This window comes from Dermochelys coriacea, chromosome 6, assembly GCF_009764565.3.
Source record: "Dermochelys coriacea isolate rDerCor1 chromosome 6, rDerCor1.pri.v4, whole genome shotgun sequence".
Lineage (NCBI taxonomy): Eukaryota > Metazoa > Chordata > Testudines > Dermochelyidae > Dermochelys > Dermochelys coriacea.
In genome coordinates, this window is record NC_050073.1 from 118,672,629 (window position 1) to 118,686,585 (window position 13,957).

A 13,957-nucleotide genomic window follows, 5' to 3' on the forward strand; every position below is an offset into this window, starting at 1 on the left:
GAAACTGGCAATAAGGATAACAAGGAATAAGATTCCGAAGAGATTATAGAAAAAGTGTCAGAGAGTTTATCAGTAGCCTTGATTTGGAGAGAGGGTTTAAAAAAAAAAAAAATGAAGAAGAAGAAAACCTGCAATTTTTAGTTCAAATTTCCACAACATACCTAAATACTGCATTAGCAGGGTGCACAGCTAATCAGGATACCCAAGAAAGATCAAAGGACTGGCTAAGCCCCCTGAGGAACTATGAATATGATTTAGTGTTTTAAATCACTTACATTAAGGACAACAGGTTTATAGGTCTATACTATTGGGTGGAGGAATGAGTGTTAAGGAATATATAGCTGGGGTAAACAGAGCAGCCTGTGTTACCTTATTTTCTCCCGCTCTTATTTTTCCTATTCACCCAATCATATTAAGACTACATTAGTTACTTCTTATATAGTCAAATAGAACTCATAAGTTTTCATCTAGTTGGAAGAATTTTGCAAAAAAGATAAAAAGGGATATTAACGAAATTTAGGTTTCAGAGTAGCAGCCGTCTTACTCTGAAACCTGTCATTATGCAAGGCAGTGAATTTAGCCGTAAGGAGTGGAAATCTATCAACTTCATGAAAAAACTCGTATAGATACAGACAGACATCATCTTCCTTTCCAAATGCAAACAGATGGACATCATATCAAAAGGACTGAAAGTAACAAAATTTACGATACAGAAAGTAAAGTTTGATTTTATGATACTGCAATAGTTTTACTAAATTCTATGAAGAGAATACATACTAAATCACTTTATGATTTTGTGATATTTCTATGTTATTGGGAAGTTCTCTGTATAGGTTTCTTTTGGACAATTTGATGATACTCTGATAAGACCATGTTTTATAGTATTTCAGCTGACACTGTTTCAGTGTTTAACTTCACATATCCTGAATACAATGAGGAGTTAGGTACAATAACCAACTCAAATTCCAAAACAAGCTCTCTCTGTTCAACAGCAGCATTTATTCTTAGAATGTTTGGGAGCCCAGAGCACACGAATCAAACTTCAGGAGATGTATCTAACTGTTTAGTGTAGTATATCTCAAAAGTATTAACTCTTCTTATTTGTACATTATGTTATAGTTAATTAAACTTAAGTTTGAAAAAATACTCCTCAGTTTGCCTTTTTGAAGGTATCCCATCTTCTACAATAAATGGAAGAATTGCTTACAAGATAATCAAGTGTCTAAAAGAATGCCTATAAAATAAATCCATGGGTATGGAGAAGAACACAAACACAGCATAGAGTACTCCCTCAAAATTTTTGAGCACCTATAAAAACTTACCTCATCACAATCTCCTTCAACCATGGCATAAATAGCTTTCTTAACCAAATTTGTACCTGGAAAATAGATTTTAATAGCATTAAAGTAAAATACAGGTAAAGATTTTTTTAAAGAGATCTAAATTCAGAGAATCACAGTTTACAGATTACTAATTTTATAATTACAAATCCACATATTCCATTTCAATACACAGCACAGTGGCATATAATAGTCACAATACCCGAAACTAGACTGCAGATTCACTGTCTGCTTTCAAGGTTTTGGCATTAAAATTGCCTTTAAGTATATACTAACTATTCTGTATTTGCAAAGACTTCTACATGGCACCCATGAGAGTATAATAGGTCTACAGGTATTATATAACATATACAAGCTTCTCCTTGGAATCTGAAGTTCTTTTCTTTGTCAGGATGTTGTTATAAACAGGCTTCTCATGTTTAAAAATATCCTCATATTTTACATAATAAAGATGAATTTCAAGACTTATTTGATTCCCTTTTGTTGCACCTATGACTGGAATCCCTTTTGAGCATATTTGAGGAACATTTCTCTTGCAAAAGGATTGCTCTTTAAAAAAAAAAGCAAAAAAACACACACCCTGAAACAATCTATAGACTGTATATTTAAAATACCAACTAAATAGATGTAGAGGATGAAATTTCACCTCTTACAAAGTTTGATATATGCTGGGGACAGGGAAAGGTAAATCTAATGAGTGGTGATGCTCTCTGTGGGGAAAAAAAACATCTTGAGAGGCACTGAGGGAAGGTACTTTGGATTTGCTTCACTTTAAAAAGTGAAGCCAGTGCTACCCTGATGTTGCATGAACAGGATACAAGCGGGCAGAGAAGGGGAGAAGTCATGCAGACACGGCACGCTTTGTGGACATAAATGTAGCATTAGTTGGCATCCCCTTGTACTCCCAAGCATCTGCAGCTAAATCATGGCTGCCTCCTGCATGACAGTGCTCAAGGGAAAGGAGGGAGAGTGATCTCCCTGTATCCTTTCCCCTATATAGTACTGTGACTATATTAGGGCAGTCATTATTGGCCCCAAACTTGGAAGCCTATGCCAAAATTTTGCTTTTATAAAAACCAAGACTACATTCAAGATTGTTTGTGCACTTGGGGTGAAACTTGTTTTGATGCTGTGTCATATTTGGAGGAGCTGCAGGAAGAGAAAGGGGTCGGAGAAGCACAACAGAAATATTTTACAATACCGTCCTGTATTTTTCTGATGCAAGTCATGCTCTCTGTCCTCCATAACAAAAACAGAGTTTAAACATACAGGAAGCAAGAGTTTGCTCCATAACGAATTAGTAGCAAAGCATAAGCTTGTCCTGAAATGCTGACATATACATTTGAAGTTTCAAAAGTACTGCAAAATAGAGGACAATGTTTCAAGATGGCCTATTTAAAAAAGTAGTTCAACGTTGATTTGGTAAGTGAAGATAACAAGGAAGAAATTCCTGGCATGAATGTTAAGGAAACTGTCCAACAAACTATCTCAAATTTGGTTGCCTCATAAGAAAAGAGATTTTTTTTAAGTATACATGCTGTAATTAGCTATATGTATGGCTCCCCAAAGGGCAGTATGTGGCAAATTTGATCAAGAGGAGCCAAAGGAAGAATTTACTAAAGCAGCTCACCGGGATAGCGAGTAGGAAGTTGTGAATGGGTTTATGTGCAAACATGGCTACACAAGTTATCCATTTCTTTTCCTATTTGGCACTGACATTTTACAAGAGAAACTGAGGTGGCAGGTTGGGTATCTTTCATTTCAGACTTATGCCAAATTTACCAATTATTCAATACACTCAGGAATTTAAGTGCACATCAAGAATGCTCCAGGAAGGTAACAAGTAAATGTTGCTTGTCCAGATTTGGTTTTGGGGAGACTGCTACTACCAGAAAATAGAATTTTTCTTGGGTAAACAGCCTCCTAGTTTAAAAAAAAAAAAAAAAAAGTTCAAGTAAAAAATGAAATAAAATTGTTCTTCATTTTTCATTGGAAATGAACTAGAATTAGTTATTACAACTCCAAAGTTGTAAAATACAATATGCGACACAACAGTAAGTGTAGACAGTCTTCAAACCACTTCAAGTTACTCGGAGTTAAAGAAAAAAAAAAGCTTTCTAGGAAAACAATCTTTTACCTCTGCAGAAGCCTGTTATTTTTGTGACACTCTTCTATTCCAAAAGTTACAACCATCCCAACAGGGTTATTAGAGTTTGAATAAGAACATGGAGAGGCTATTCTTACCAATGCCTTTTCTTCTGTATTTGGAATCCACTGCTAACATGGCTATATAACCTCTGCGGAACATCTTTTTGTGCATATCCAACTTGCAGACGATGGCACCTACACACTCCTCACCTACCATGGCCTTAAAGACAAACAAATATCTATGTACATTCTAAGTACGTGATATACAATGAATGCCAACAAAACAAAACAAAAAGTGAATTTGTTTGCCTTTTAAATTACAATCTTACGTACGCAAAAGTAACAAATAATAGCTTGCACTGTAAAATTGTATATACAGTTCAAACATATATCCAAAGTACAGGTGGGAAACTTTATCAATACCACTCTTTATAGTGTTTCTCAAAGTGATATAAAAAACAGAGTTTACAGTCTTTCCACACAGAACTCCAATGGGAGCAGAATTTGTATATAAGACAAGACTCTAGAAATAGGTCCTTCAATCTATCCTTACTTACTCACATTTAAAAATAAAGTCATGGCAGCCTGAGTAAAGGTGAGAGTATAAATAGGCTTAGAAGGATTAGATTTTTATCAACAATTTCACTGTACACATGGAAGCCGACAAAAATTGCATCAACAACAATCTAAATGTACAGGTAGGCAAAACAAAAAAGCCACTGCTTGAGAACTTTCATTTATGGTTATTTCCTTTGTATATTTTGACACGTTATGTTGACAATCTATGGTTTTAACAGTCTCAAAGTCTACTGTTATTTAATAATTGTCTGACATTCCCTGCCCCATAATTCCTTTTATCTATGAAAATTTGAGTAGATAAAAATAAAAAAAGTTTAAAAATAAACATTGCTATTATCCACCAAATTTATAAAAAATCCAATTGAATTCTGTCAAGACTAAGCGTATAAACTACAAATAGAATTTATTTTTGCATACGATTTTCCATGTTTGTTTACAAAAGCTATGAAAGATTATACTTGTTTTAAGTTTGTTAACAATTTTTTAACCCCAAGAACATATGGCTCTTATGAAACCCTGATGTTTTATCTTTAACAAGTGTCACTTTTCATTCCAGTAACAAGGAAAACAAACCATTCAGACAAAAATATTTTTACCAGTAATTTCATGCATTTCAAGTACCTTTAATTCAGAGTTCTCATTTACTTAAGAATTCCTCATTAACAGTTACTCCCAGTGACACTTGCCATGAGAGGCATGGTCATGATGACTTAGTCACTCTGAAATACTTCATATTATGAAATGTTAAATATATGGAATGATTATAATTGCTAACTGCATTCACACAGATTTAACACGAGGCTGTGTATAAGTACAAGGATCCATCCAAGTGGCTCCTGTTACAGGATGAGGACCAAAGTTTTCCTTCAGGAAAAAATATTTTCCTTTAGTCCTTTTAATGGTCCTGCTCATGAGTGAGGTTATTATTGTGTCTACACAAATCCACTCGCCAAGAGCCCCCATTGAAGGAGAGGTGCAGCAATTGAGAAATTAGAAGTGGTTGTAGAGTAGCACCATGACATGGGGGAAAAGATTTTATTTCCCCGATTATAACAGTTTATTGGAGACCTTGTGTGCAGACTATTGGGCAAAAATGCATCAAGCACTGAAAGAAGTTTCTAAATTAAACTCAGCAAGAATAATTTTTTTCTTAATGTACCCAAAAGAACTTGTCTACAATTTAGACAAGTGGCTTTAAAAAGATCTGTTTACAAAACAGGGGGCAGGGGGGGGGGAACACTTTTGAGATACAACACACCCTACAAGTTGTTTTTTGCTTCACATTTCATAATTTAAAACAGGCAAATCAAGTAGATTTCTTTCCATTTCTTTAAAAGAAAAAACACCTCTTCAACACTAAGACCTAGTATGCCATGTTTCAGCCCAAGGTAAGTTTTGTATAGCTCAGGCCCTGAGAAACATAAAGCATTACAGTAAAAGCTGTTTAATCCAGCATGTTGGGGAAATGGGGGGTGCCGGTAAGTGAAAAAAGCCGGTTAACTAAGATGAAAGGAGTTTGAATGCAGGCGGCGGTGGGGAACTGGGGTGTGGGCTCAAAGGGAGTGTGGGTGGGTGGGTGGGTGGGTGGGTGGCAGGGAACTCGGGGCAGTGGGTTGGGGCCGCTCACCTCGGGCGGCTCCCCGCAAGCAGCGACCTATCCCGGCCGCTCACAGGTGGAGGCACAGCAGGTGGCCCTGAGAGCTGCCCCTCCCCCCCACCCCGAGTGCTAGCTCTGCAGCTCCCATTGGCCAGGAACTGCAGTCAATGGGAGCTGTGGGGGCAGCACCTGCGGAAGGAGGCAGTGCGCAGAGCTGCCTGCTGCACCTCCACCTTGGAGCAGCTGGGACAGGTCGTCGCTTGCAGGGAGCCGCCTAAGATGAGCACCACCAGGATCTGGCACCCGCTCCCGTGCCCCAACCCAATGCCCTGAGCCCCCTCCCGCACCCAAACTCCCTCCCAGAGCCTGCGTTCCACACCCCAACCCCCTGCCAGCCCTGCGCCAACCAGACTATAAACTGGAATTTCAATGAAAATCAGAAATGCCGGTTTATAGAGCTTTCTGGTTGGTGAAATGCCAGATAAAACAGCTTTTACTGTATACTGGAAGAACTGACAGACTTTTAAATAGTGCTGCTACAATTATGCTGAGTGCCTGATGTGATCCCACACTTTGATTTAAAGCAAACACACACCTCTTGTCTTTAAAAGAACATAATGGTGCAAATTACTGTTCACTTAGAACCATACAGAAAACTTTATAGATAACATACTTGATACATGTTGAGAGAAGTGAAATTCGAGATAAACAGGAAATAATCAATGTATATACCAACATTCCATTGGTTACAAATAGTGTTCATTTTTATTTAAAAATATAACTGCACTACTGATCTAGCAATTCACTGACACAAAACTGCAGATTCATTGATCTTTGTGGTTACTGTCAGAAAATAGTGATAAGTAACAAAGTAGTATTGTACACGTTTTTCAGATCTTTTCCTGCAGTTCTTAGACAAGGTTCCCAGCGACTCCTGTAGCATTCTGCTTGCATAAGGATTGCAGGATCAGGCCCTTATTTCCCTTTTCTCTCTTACTGAAAGGTGAAAAACCTACCCCTGCACGTAAAATTAATAGTTGAGTTCCCTGGCATTCTGAAGGAGAAAGTGGAAACAGCCTAAATAAAAACAGACTGAAGCAAAAGTGAAATTTCCATACAGGATCATTTCAGAGCAAATGATTAAGAGCCAAATTCTGCTTTCAAATACATGAATGCAGCGCCCAGTGAAATCACATGTAAGTTTTTAACAGCAGATTTTGGCCCCAAGATACCAACTCCACAAACCAAATATTAAATATTCCCAGTACTAAAGGTGTTTGTACTGTGAGATTATTTTTCAAACCTGTATTAGTCTAAATCTCAAAGAGTGTTAACTTGCATAAATTCAATTTCATCATTTGTTACCTGTTTTTTAAGTAAGAAAATTTAAATATTTAACTGAAGAGATGATTTCATCTCATCCACATATTGCAAGAATTATTACTAAACTGTCTACATTTTGCTTTACAAGCTTCTACATATGGACTGGAACATTAACTAAAATAAAAACCTAATTAAGTCTTGAAACCAAAGGCTAGAGTGCCTTTCGGAGCCACATGATATGTCTCAGGTTTTGCTATCATAACACCAACTGTGAAAAGAGAGGAAAGATGGTCCAGTAGTTAGTGCACTAACCTGGGACTTGAGAGTTCTGCCACAGACTTCCTGTCTGCCCTTGGGGGAGTCACTTAGCCTTTCTGTGTCTTAGTTCCTCCATCTGTAAAATGTGGATAACAGCACTTCCCTACCTCACAAAGGCATGGTGGGCATAAACACATTAAAGACTGAGAGGTGCTCAAATACAATGCTGGGAACCATACAAGTACCTTAGATCAGTGGTTCTCAAAGCCAGTCCGCCGCTTGTTCAGGAAAAGCCCCTGGCGGGCCGGACAGGTTTGTTTACTTGTCGCGTCCGCAGCTCCAGGCCAATGAGGGCTGCGGGAAGGGCGCCGCTTCCCGCAGCCCCCATTGGCCTGGAGTGGCGAACGATGGCCAGTGGGAGCCGCGATCGGCCGCACCTGCGGACGCGGCAGGTAAACAAACCGGTCTGACCCACCAGGGACTTTCCCTGAACAAGTGGCGGACTGGCTTTGAGAACCACTGCCTTAGATAGACAGAAGCAATAGACAAAATATTTCAGTTAAAAAAGTAACAAGCTCTGGAGGAACTTTTGTGTTCTTAACTGAGTTAAGCTGAAATACAAAAAGAAATAGTTTTGTGGTAGACTGCAAGACTGGGAGTCAGGTGTTCTAAGAGCTATTCCTGGGTCTGCAGTGACCTTGCTCTGAAGGTCTGGGCAATTTCCTGGCCTCTCTATGGTTCAGTTTCAATGCCTTAGTTTTTCCCACTGAAAAGTAGTGAATACTTTTCTCAAAGGGGTCTTATGAGGTCTTATGTTAATGTAAAATGCTTTGAGATCCTTGAATGGAATATGATACAGAAGAAAAACATATTAATAGTAATCATAAAAATCTCAATTATAATCATTAGGGATTTATATCCAAACACCTGTAGTCTCTTTACTGGAAGTTCAAAAAATTACCTTTAGAACTTGTACAATTCAATTGAAACAGAACTCCTACTACTGCTAATAACATGAAGTTAAGAACCCTATAGAAGTATAGAACTTGAGTAGGATCTATAGCTGTTTTTTTGTTGGGTTTTTTTTTGGAGGGGGGGGAGAGGGAGATTTGCAAAAGGTATCAATAATCAGAAAGAAATCTATGTCCTATTTTACCAAATCTTTGGAATAAACCAGGGTTTGCTTAACTTTCCCTTTCTAAACTAAAATAATATCTTCCCTGAATCTTCTAATGGCAGCCATAAGTGGGAGAAGTTTTGTAACTTTAACCATGCCAAAACTAGAAAGTTAAAAAGGAGTTACAATTTTTTTAAAAAATATGCTCACAATTTTGTATGACGGATGAACCTGTTCTAACTAAAGATGTTACACACAAGGCTGAACTGGGGAAAAACATGTGGTCTTAAGTCATTTTTGATTGACAAATGATTGTCATACTTCATTTTTAATTGCCACCATTGAAGAGAAACTGGACTCTCAGAGATGAGGAAAAAAATTACATTTTCAAGGAATCTGCAACTTAAGATGGATGCCTACTTTATCAGAGATGGCCACAAATCTAAGTTCTTAACTAAAGTCAGTTGTTGGTTCTTGTCACAGGTGAAGACTGTCAGTTTGACAGGCCTCTCCTGTGACAAGTAAACCTGTGGAACTCTTTGTCAGAGGATGTTGTGAAGGCCAAGATTATAACAGGGTTCAAAAAGAACTAGGTAAGTTCATGGAGGATAGGTCCATCAATGACTATTAGCCAGGATGGGAAAGGATGGTGTCCCTGGCCTCTGTTTACCAGAAGCTGGGAATGGGCAACAGGGGATGGATCACTCAATAATTACCTGTTCTGTTCATTCTCTCTGAAGCACCTAGTAGTGACCACTGTCGGAAGACAAGATACTGAGCTAGATGGACCTTTGGTCTGACCCGGTATGGCCATTCTTATGACTTGCACTAGCCTAGTCAATGCAGCCAAATCAATATCATGCTGGATGAAAGAGCCGGTGACCCAGCTTCCCCTCAGTTTCCCCCCCCATTCCCTCCAAAGCCAGTTACAGTACTGTATTCCCAGCTGAGTTTTCAGTTCCCTCAGTTTTTAATGTAAAAGTTCCTGATTGCTCTTATTTCAAATTTACAGGGCATTGAAGCTGTAAGAAACCAAACAACTCAAAGTTTCCTCTTAGCACTCATGAAGGCCAATTTCCAAGTGGTCTACCTTAGCAACCATGTATGCAGCATTCCTAGTCCACTCCCAAAGAGAAAGTTCTGCTCATTTAGGTGCCCAAAGATGTCAACTAGTTAGGATAAGTATGTTGCCCAACATGTTGAAGGTTTCAGTAAGGGATGATACAGGAAAAGACACCATCTTGGTCTTAACTGAGAGTGGACTTGGCACTTTATCTTGTGAAAGCTACCTCCCTTCAGCTTGAAAGAAGTTGCCGGTGAAGGGAACTTATTTGATAAAGACACTATTTTCAATTTGTTAGCTGCATTAGACTAACATTTGAAGTCACAAGTGTAAGGTTTTCCACAACTGTATGTGCTTTACACTGTTGTGATTCAGAGATACCAAATCTGAAAGATATCTATATCACCATTGCCAGTTTGAGTACTCAAATTTTGCTGGTTTTTTAAGGCTTCAAGTTTTCTCAAAACACACCCTTAAAGATAAACCTAAGGTTTCTTCTTTCCCCTTTGATGCTGCAATCACTTTAAAGACTTTATAGCTCCACAGCCAGCACTTCAGAGCACTCTACGTGCTGGTTTTGAATCCATTGATGTAAAACCAAGTCTCATGTGTCACATTCCCACATTTTCTTTGAGAATGCCACTGAATGACTTGTCACTGTCCTTTTCATGAAACAGTCTTCCTAAATCACTCCTTGGCAAGAATTGAGCTCCACAGACTAAACAACATATCCTACAAGATCATGCAATGCTCAACAATGCCTTCTGGTCTGATTTCTGCTGACACATCCAGCATCCCAATTCAGTGCCGTGTGCACATATGGGTACTTGAGTTTCATGTCACACAAGTGTTTTTAATAGGACTTGTTTTGTATAAGGTAAATCTAGACACACCCAAGTACAGGCTTCATACTATTTTATCAGAAGAAGCTATAGCAGGCTGCTGTACACACTCACATCCTGCACTACTCTGCATCGAACCACTAACTGAGGTTCCCACATTCAACAATATGGTGGTCCAAATAGGATACACCATTATAAGGCTTCTGTTGTATATCCATTTTTAACTATTTCACATTTTTTGCACAACTTTCGATAACCCTGCTGTATGCCCTTGCAGGGGTCATAAGGCCCACAGTTTTGGAACCCTTAGTACAGACCATTAAAATTATGCCCACGGTTAACACAGCAAATATAAGCACATAAGCACCAGTAATCCACAGTAAAGGTATAGTCACATCTTATTCCCATGTAATAATAATTATTCCTGAGTGAATATCTGCAAGCCACATGTGATGAATGAATAGTATTGTACATAAAAGAGAAGAGTTTAATAACTTATCAGAAAGAACGTCTGCCTCCACAAAATTAGTTACACCCTGTCTGTAGTATAATAGCTAGTCTTTAAACTGTTCGCAAAAAATCCATAAAATGTTTTTCCTTCTTTTACTTTGTATTCAACTTCATTTCAATATGATAACTATTATAAAAATGTTTTCATACAAAATGTTGACTTTCCTTGTGTAAATTGAAACTACCTATTATCTATTACCAAGGACAATGTTTACAGGATCAAGACCATACACTTACACACATACTTTGTTTTAAACATAAGTATTCACGTGCATAAAGTCAAACATGTGCGGAAACGTCTACAGGATTGAGGCACAAATATTTCTCTAGACAACTTACATATGGTGTTCACACCCATATGATTAGTGTAGAACACTAAACTTTTCATTACTAAAAAGGCTTTAGAACTTACTAACAATGTTTTCTTTAAGATAAAGAAGTTCAAGCCACTGACAAAGGCAGACTAATGGACAATTAGTCTAATATAGCAGGCAGGAAACAAGACTGGATGTGTTATTAGCTCAGTATTTGGACATAGCATGACAATTACATTTTTACATATACTGTGACTTTTGCACTAGAAGATGCAGTTGTATTTTATGTTCCATTTTCAACTAGTTTTGCAGATAAAAAGTTTGAGGTGTGCAAAAATTCAATTCCACGATATCTGTCCATCCCATTACATTTACAACTTAACTCAGACTATATCGTATAAGAGAATTACTTTGGACTGTTTTGTACAGCACCTTTAAAAAGTTATCAAATTAACTCACAAGAATTGCTAGTTAAGTACTGTTACTTCAATTTTACAAGAGTGGAAACTGAGGCAGAGAAGGAAGAAATGAACTGCAAGAGGTCGTCAAGAAAATCAGTGTCAATGGCAGGCTTAGAACTCAGGAGTTCCTGGGTTTCAGTCCCACATGCAAACCCCATTACTCTACTTGAATCATTCGTTTACGAGTGTAACTATGTATACTTTCTGAATCGTCTACATAGGGCACCACAGGTGCGCAGGGCACATCACTGGTAAGTAAGGCAGGGTATTTCCAGAACTCTCTCCATCCCGTGACCATGAAAAAGCATCAGTTGGCAGTTCAAGCTTCCCCATAAATTCCACCCCTCTTCCAACCTGCTCCCTCTACCCCAGACCCTTCCCAATGTCTTCCCTCCTCCCCCGCCACTTACCAAAAAGCAAAGCTGTGGCCAGTTGTGGATAAAATACCTATACGTGTAAATGGAGTAGGGTTCAGACAGATCTTTGGTGATCAGTCTCATGATATCGGGCATCTGCAGCTCGGACTCATACCGGACGTATCGTATCGTTAGGTCCTCCTCGGGAGGAGAGTCCGTCCCCGAGCCTTTCAAACTGCAGGCTGCTGCTAAGGATGTGGAGAGCAGCAGCAGAGACTCCTCCTCCTCCTCTTCATCCCCCCCCGCCAGGCCAGGCCCCCCAGCCAGTCCATTGCGGGCTGCAGTGGCGGCCGCCGGCTGGCTCCTGTCCCCTGTGGCTGCCGGGGGCGCAGTCCTGGCCTGGGGCTCCGGGAGGTGGTTGGGGACGGGGGACGAGCACGGGGCTGCGGCGGGCGGCTGTCCGGAGCGCACTGTTTTGCCGGCTCGCTTGTTCTCCGGCCCCTCGGCCCCCTCCGAGCTCAGGATCTTGCTCTTGAGGGAGGCTCGGAGGTGCCGCAGCTCGGGGCTGAGGAGGCCGTTGAGCTGGTGGTTGTGGCGCGGCGGGTGGTGGTGGTGGTGGAGGAGGCGGTGCTGCTGCGGCGGCCCCCCCTTGCCGCCCTCCTCTTCCTCCTCCTCGTCCAGGGCCCCGGGGCAGGCGGCGGCCCCCCCTCCTCCGGGGAAGGGGGAGAGGGCGTCCCCCGGCGGGGCGAGGAGGCTGCTCGGCCCGGGCGGTACCTCGGCCATGTCCTGGAAGAGAGATCGACACAGACCCAGAGAGAAGGAGAGCGTGAGACGGGGCAGCCGCTTCGCTTCGCTTCCCGGGCCGGGCCGGGCCGGGCCGGGCCGGGGCGGCGGGGAGCGAACAAAGGTAGAGACGGCCCCCGGCCCCGCCTCACATCGCCGCCGCCGCCAGCGGCGACTGCCCGGGCTCCTGACCCCGCCGCCGGGCCGCTTCCCCCTCACGGCCTCCCCCCCGCCCCCACCGCGGCCACTAACCCCAGCGTCTCCTCAGCGCCTCCTCGGCTCCCACTCTCCACTCATCCAGTGGCCGGAAAGCGAGCCCGCCGCTGTCGTACCCCGGCAAAGTTTCCTGTCAGGCTTTGCGACACTTCCCTGCCTGGCGGCTGGCCCTGGTGAGGGACGGGCGGAGGCTGGGGCCGCGTGACAGCGGGAGAGGCCGCGGCCTGGGCGGGGACTGGGGAAGGGGGGGGCTGGGCAGGGCAGGGCCGGGCCTGCGAGTCGCGTCACTTGTCTCCGTCCTTAGCGGAGCGACGGGTCACCCGCCCCGTCACCCGCCATGGACGCACCCCCCGCAGCCGTGGGGCGCACCCCCCGTTCTCCCTAGCACCCCCCCGCAGCCGTGGGGCGCACCCGCTGTTCTCCCTAGCACCCCCCGCAGCCGTGGGGCGCCCCCCCCGTTCTCCCTAGCACCCCCCGCAGCCGTGGGGCGCCCCCCCCCGTTCTCCCTAGCACCCCCCGCAGCCGTGGGGCGCCCCCCCCGTTCTCCCTAGCACCCCCCCGCAGCCGTGGGGCGCACCCCCGTTCTCCCTAGCACCCCCCCGCAGCCGTGGGGCGCACCCCCGTTCTCCCTAGCACCCCCCCGCAGCCGTGGGGCGCACCCCCCGTTCTCCCTAGCACCCCCCCCGCAGCCGTGGGGCGCACCCCCCGTTCTCCCTAGCACCCCCCCCGCAGCCGTGGGGCGCACCCCCCGTTCTCCCTAGCACCCCCCCGCAGCCGTGGGGCGCACCCCCCGTTCTCCCTAGCACCCCCCCGCAGCCGTGGGGCGCACCCCCCTGTTCTCCCTAGCACCCCCCCGCAGCCGTGGGGCGCACCTCCCGTTCTCCCTAGCACCCCCCGCAGCCGTGGGGCGCACCCCCCTGTTCTCCCTAGCACCCCCCCGCAGTCGTGGGGCGCACCCCCCGTTCTCCCTACCACCCCCCCCGCAGCCGTGGGGCACACCCCCCGTTCTCCCTACCACCCCCCGCAGCCGTGGGGCGCACCCCCCTGTTC

At 43.3% G+C, this 13,957-nt stretch overlaps 1 protein-coding gene across 6 annotated transcripts in view; it reads right to left on the reverse strand.

Annotated features, from left to right (window-relative positions):
* Positions 1-13,127, reverse strand: part of NAA30 (N-alpha-acetyltransferase 30, NatC catalytic subunit) — a 67,643-nt gene extending 54,516 nt beyond the window's left edge. For 3 of the 6 annotated variants that reach the window (XR_006281891.1, XM_043515966.1, XM_043515967.1), the window contains exons 1-4: positions 12,944-13,117; positions 11,963-12,694; positions 3,585-3,708; positions 1,323-1,378 (exon numbers count right to left, since the gene is read on the reverse strand). Coding sequence is in view for 5 of the 6 variants with exons in the window: in XM_043515966.1 (XP_043371901.1) it covers positions 1,323-1,378; positions 3,585-3,708; positions 11,963-12,691 (909 nt within the window). In the remaining variant the exon portion in view is untranslated. Of the gene's footprint in view, positions 1-1,322; positions 1,379-3,584; positions 3,709-11,962; positions 12,922-12,943 lie in introns of those variants that run through there. The other 3 variants (XM_038406870.2, XM_043515965.1, XM_038406871.2) reach the window with 3 other exon arrangements.
* Positions 13,128-13,957: the final 830 nt, after the last annotated feature.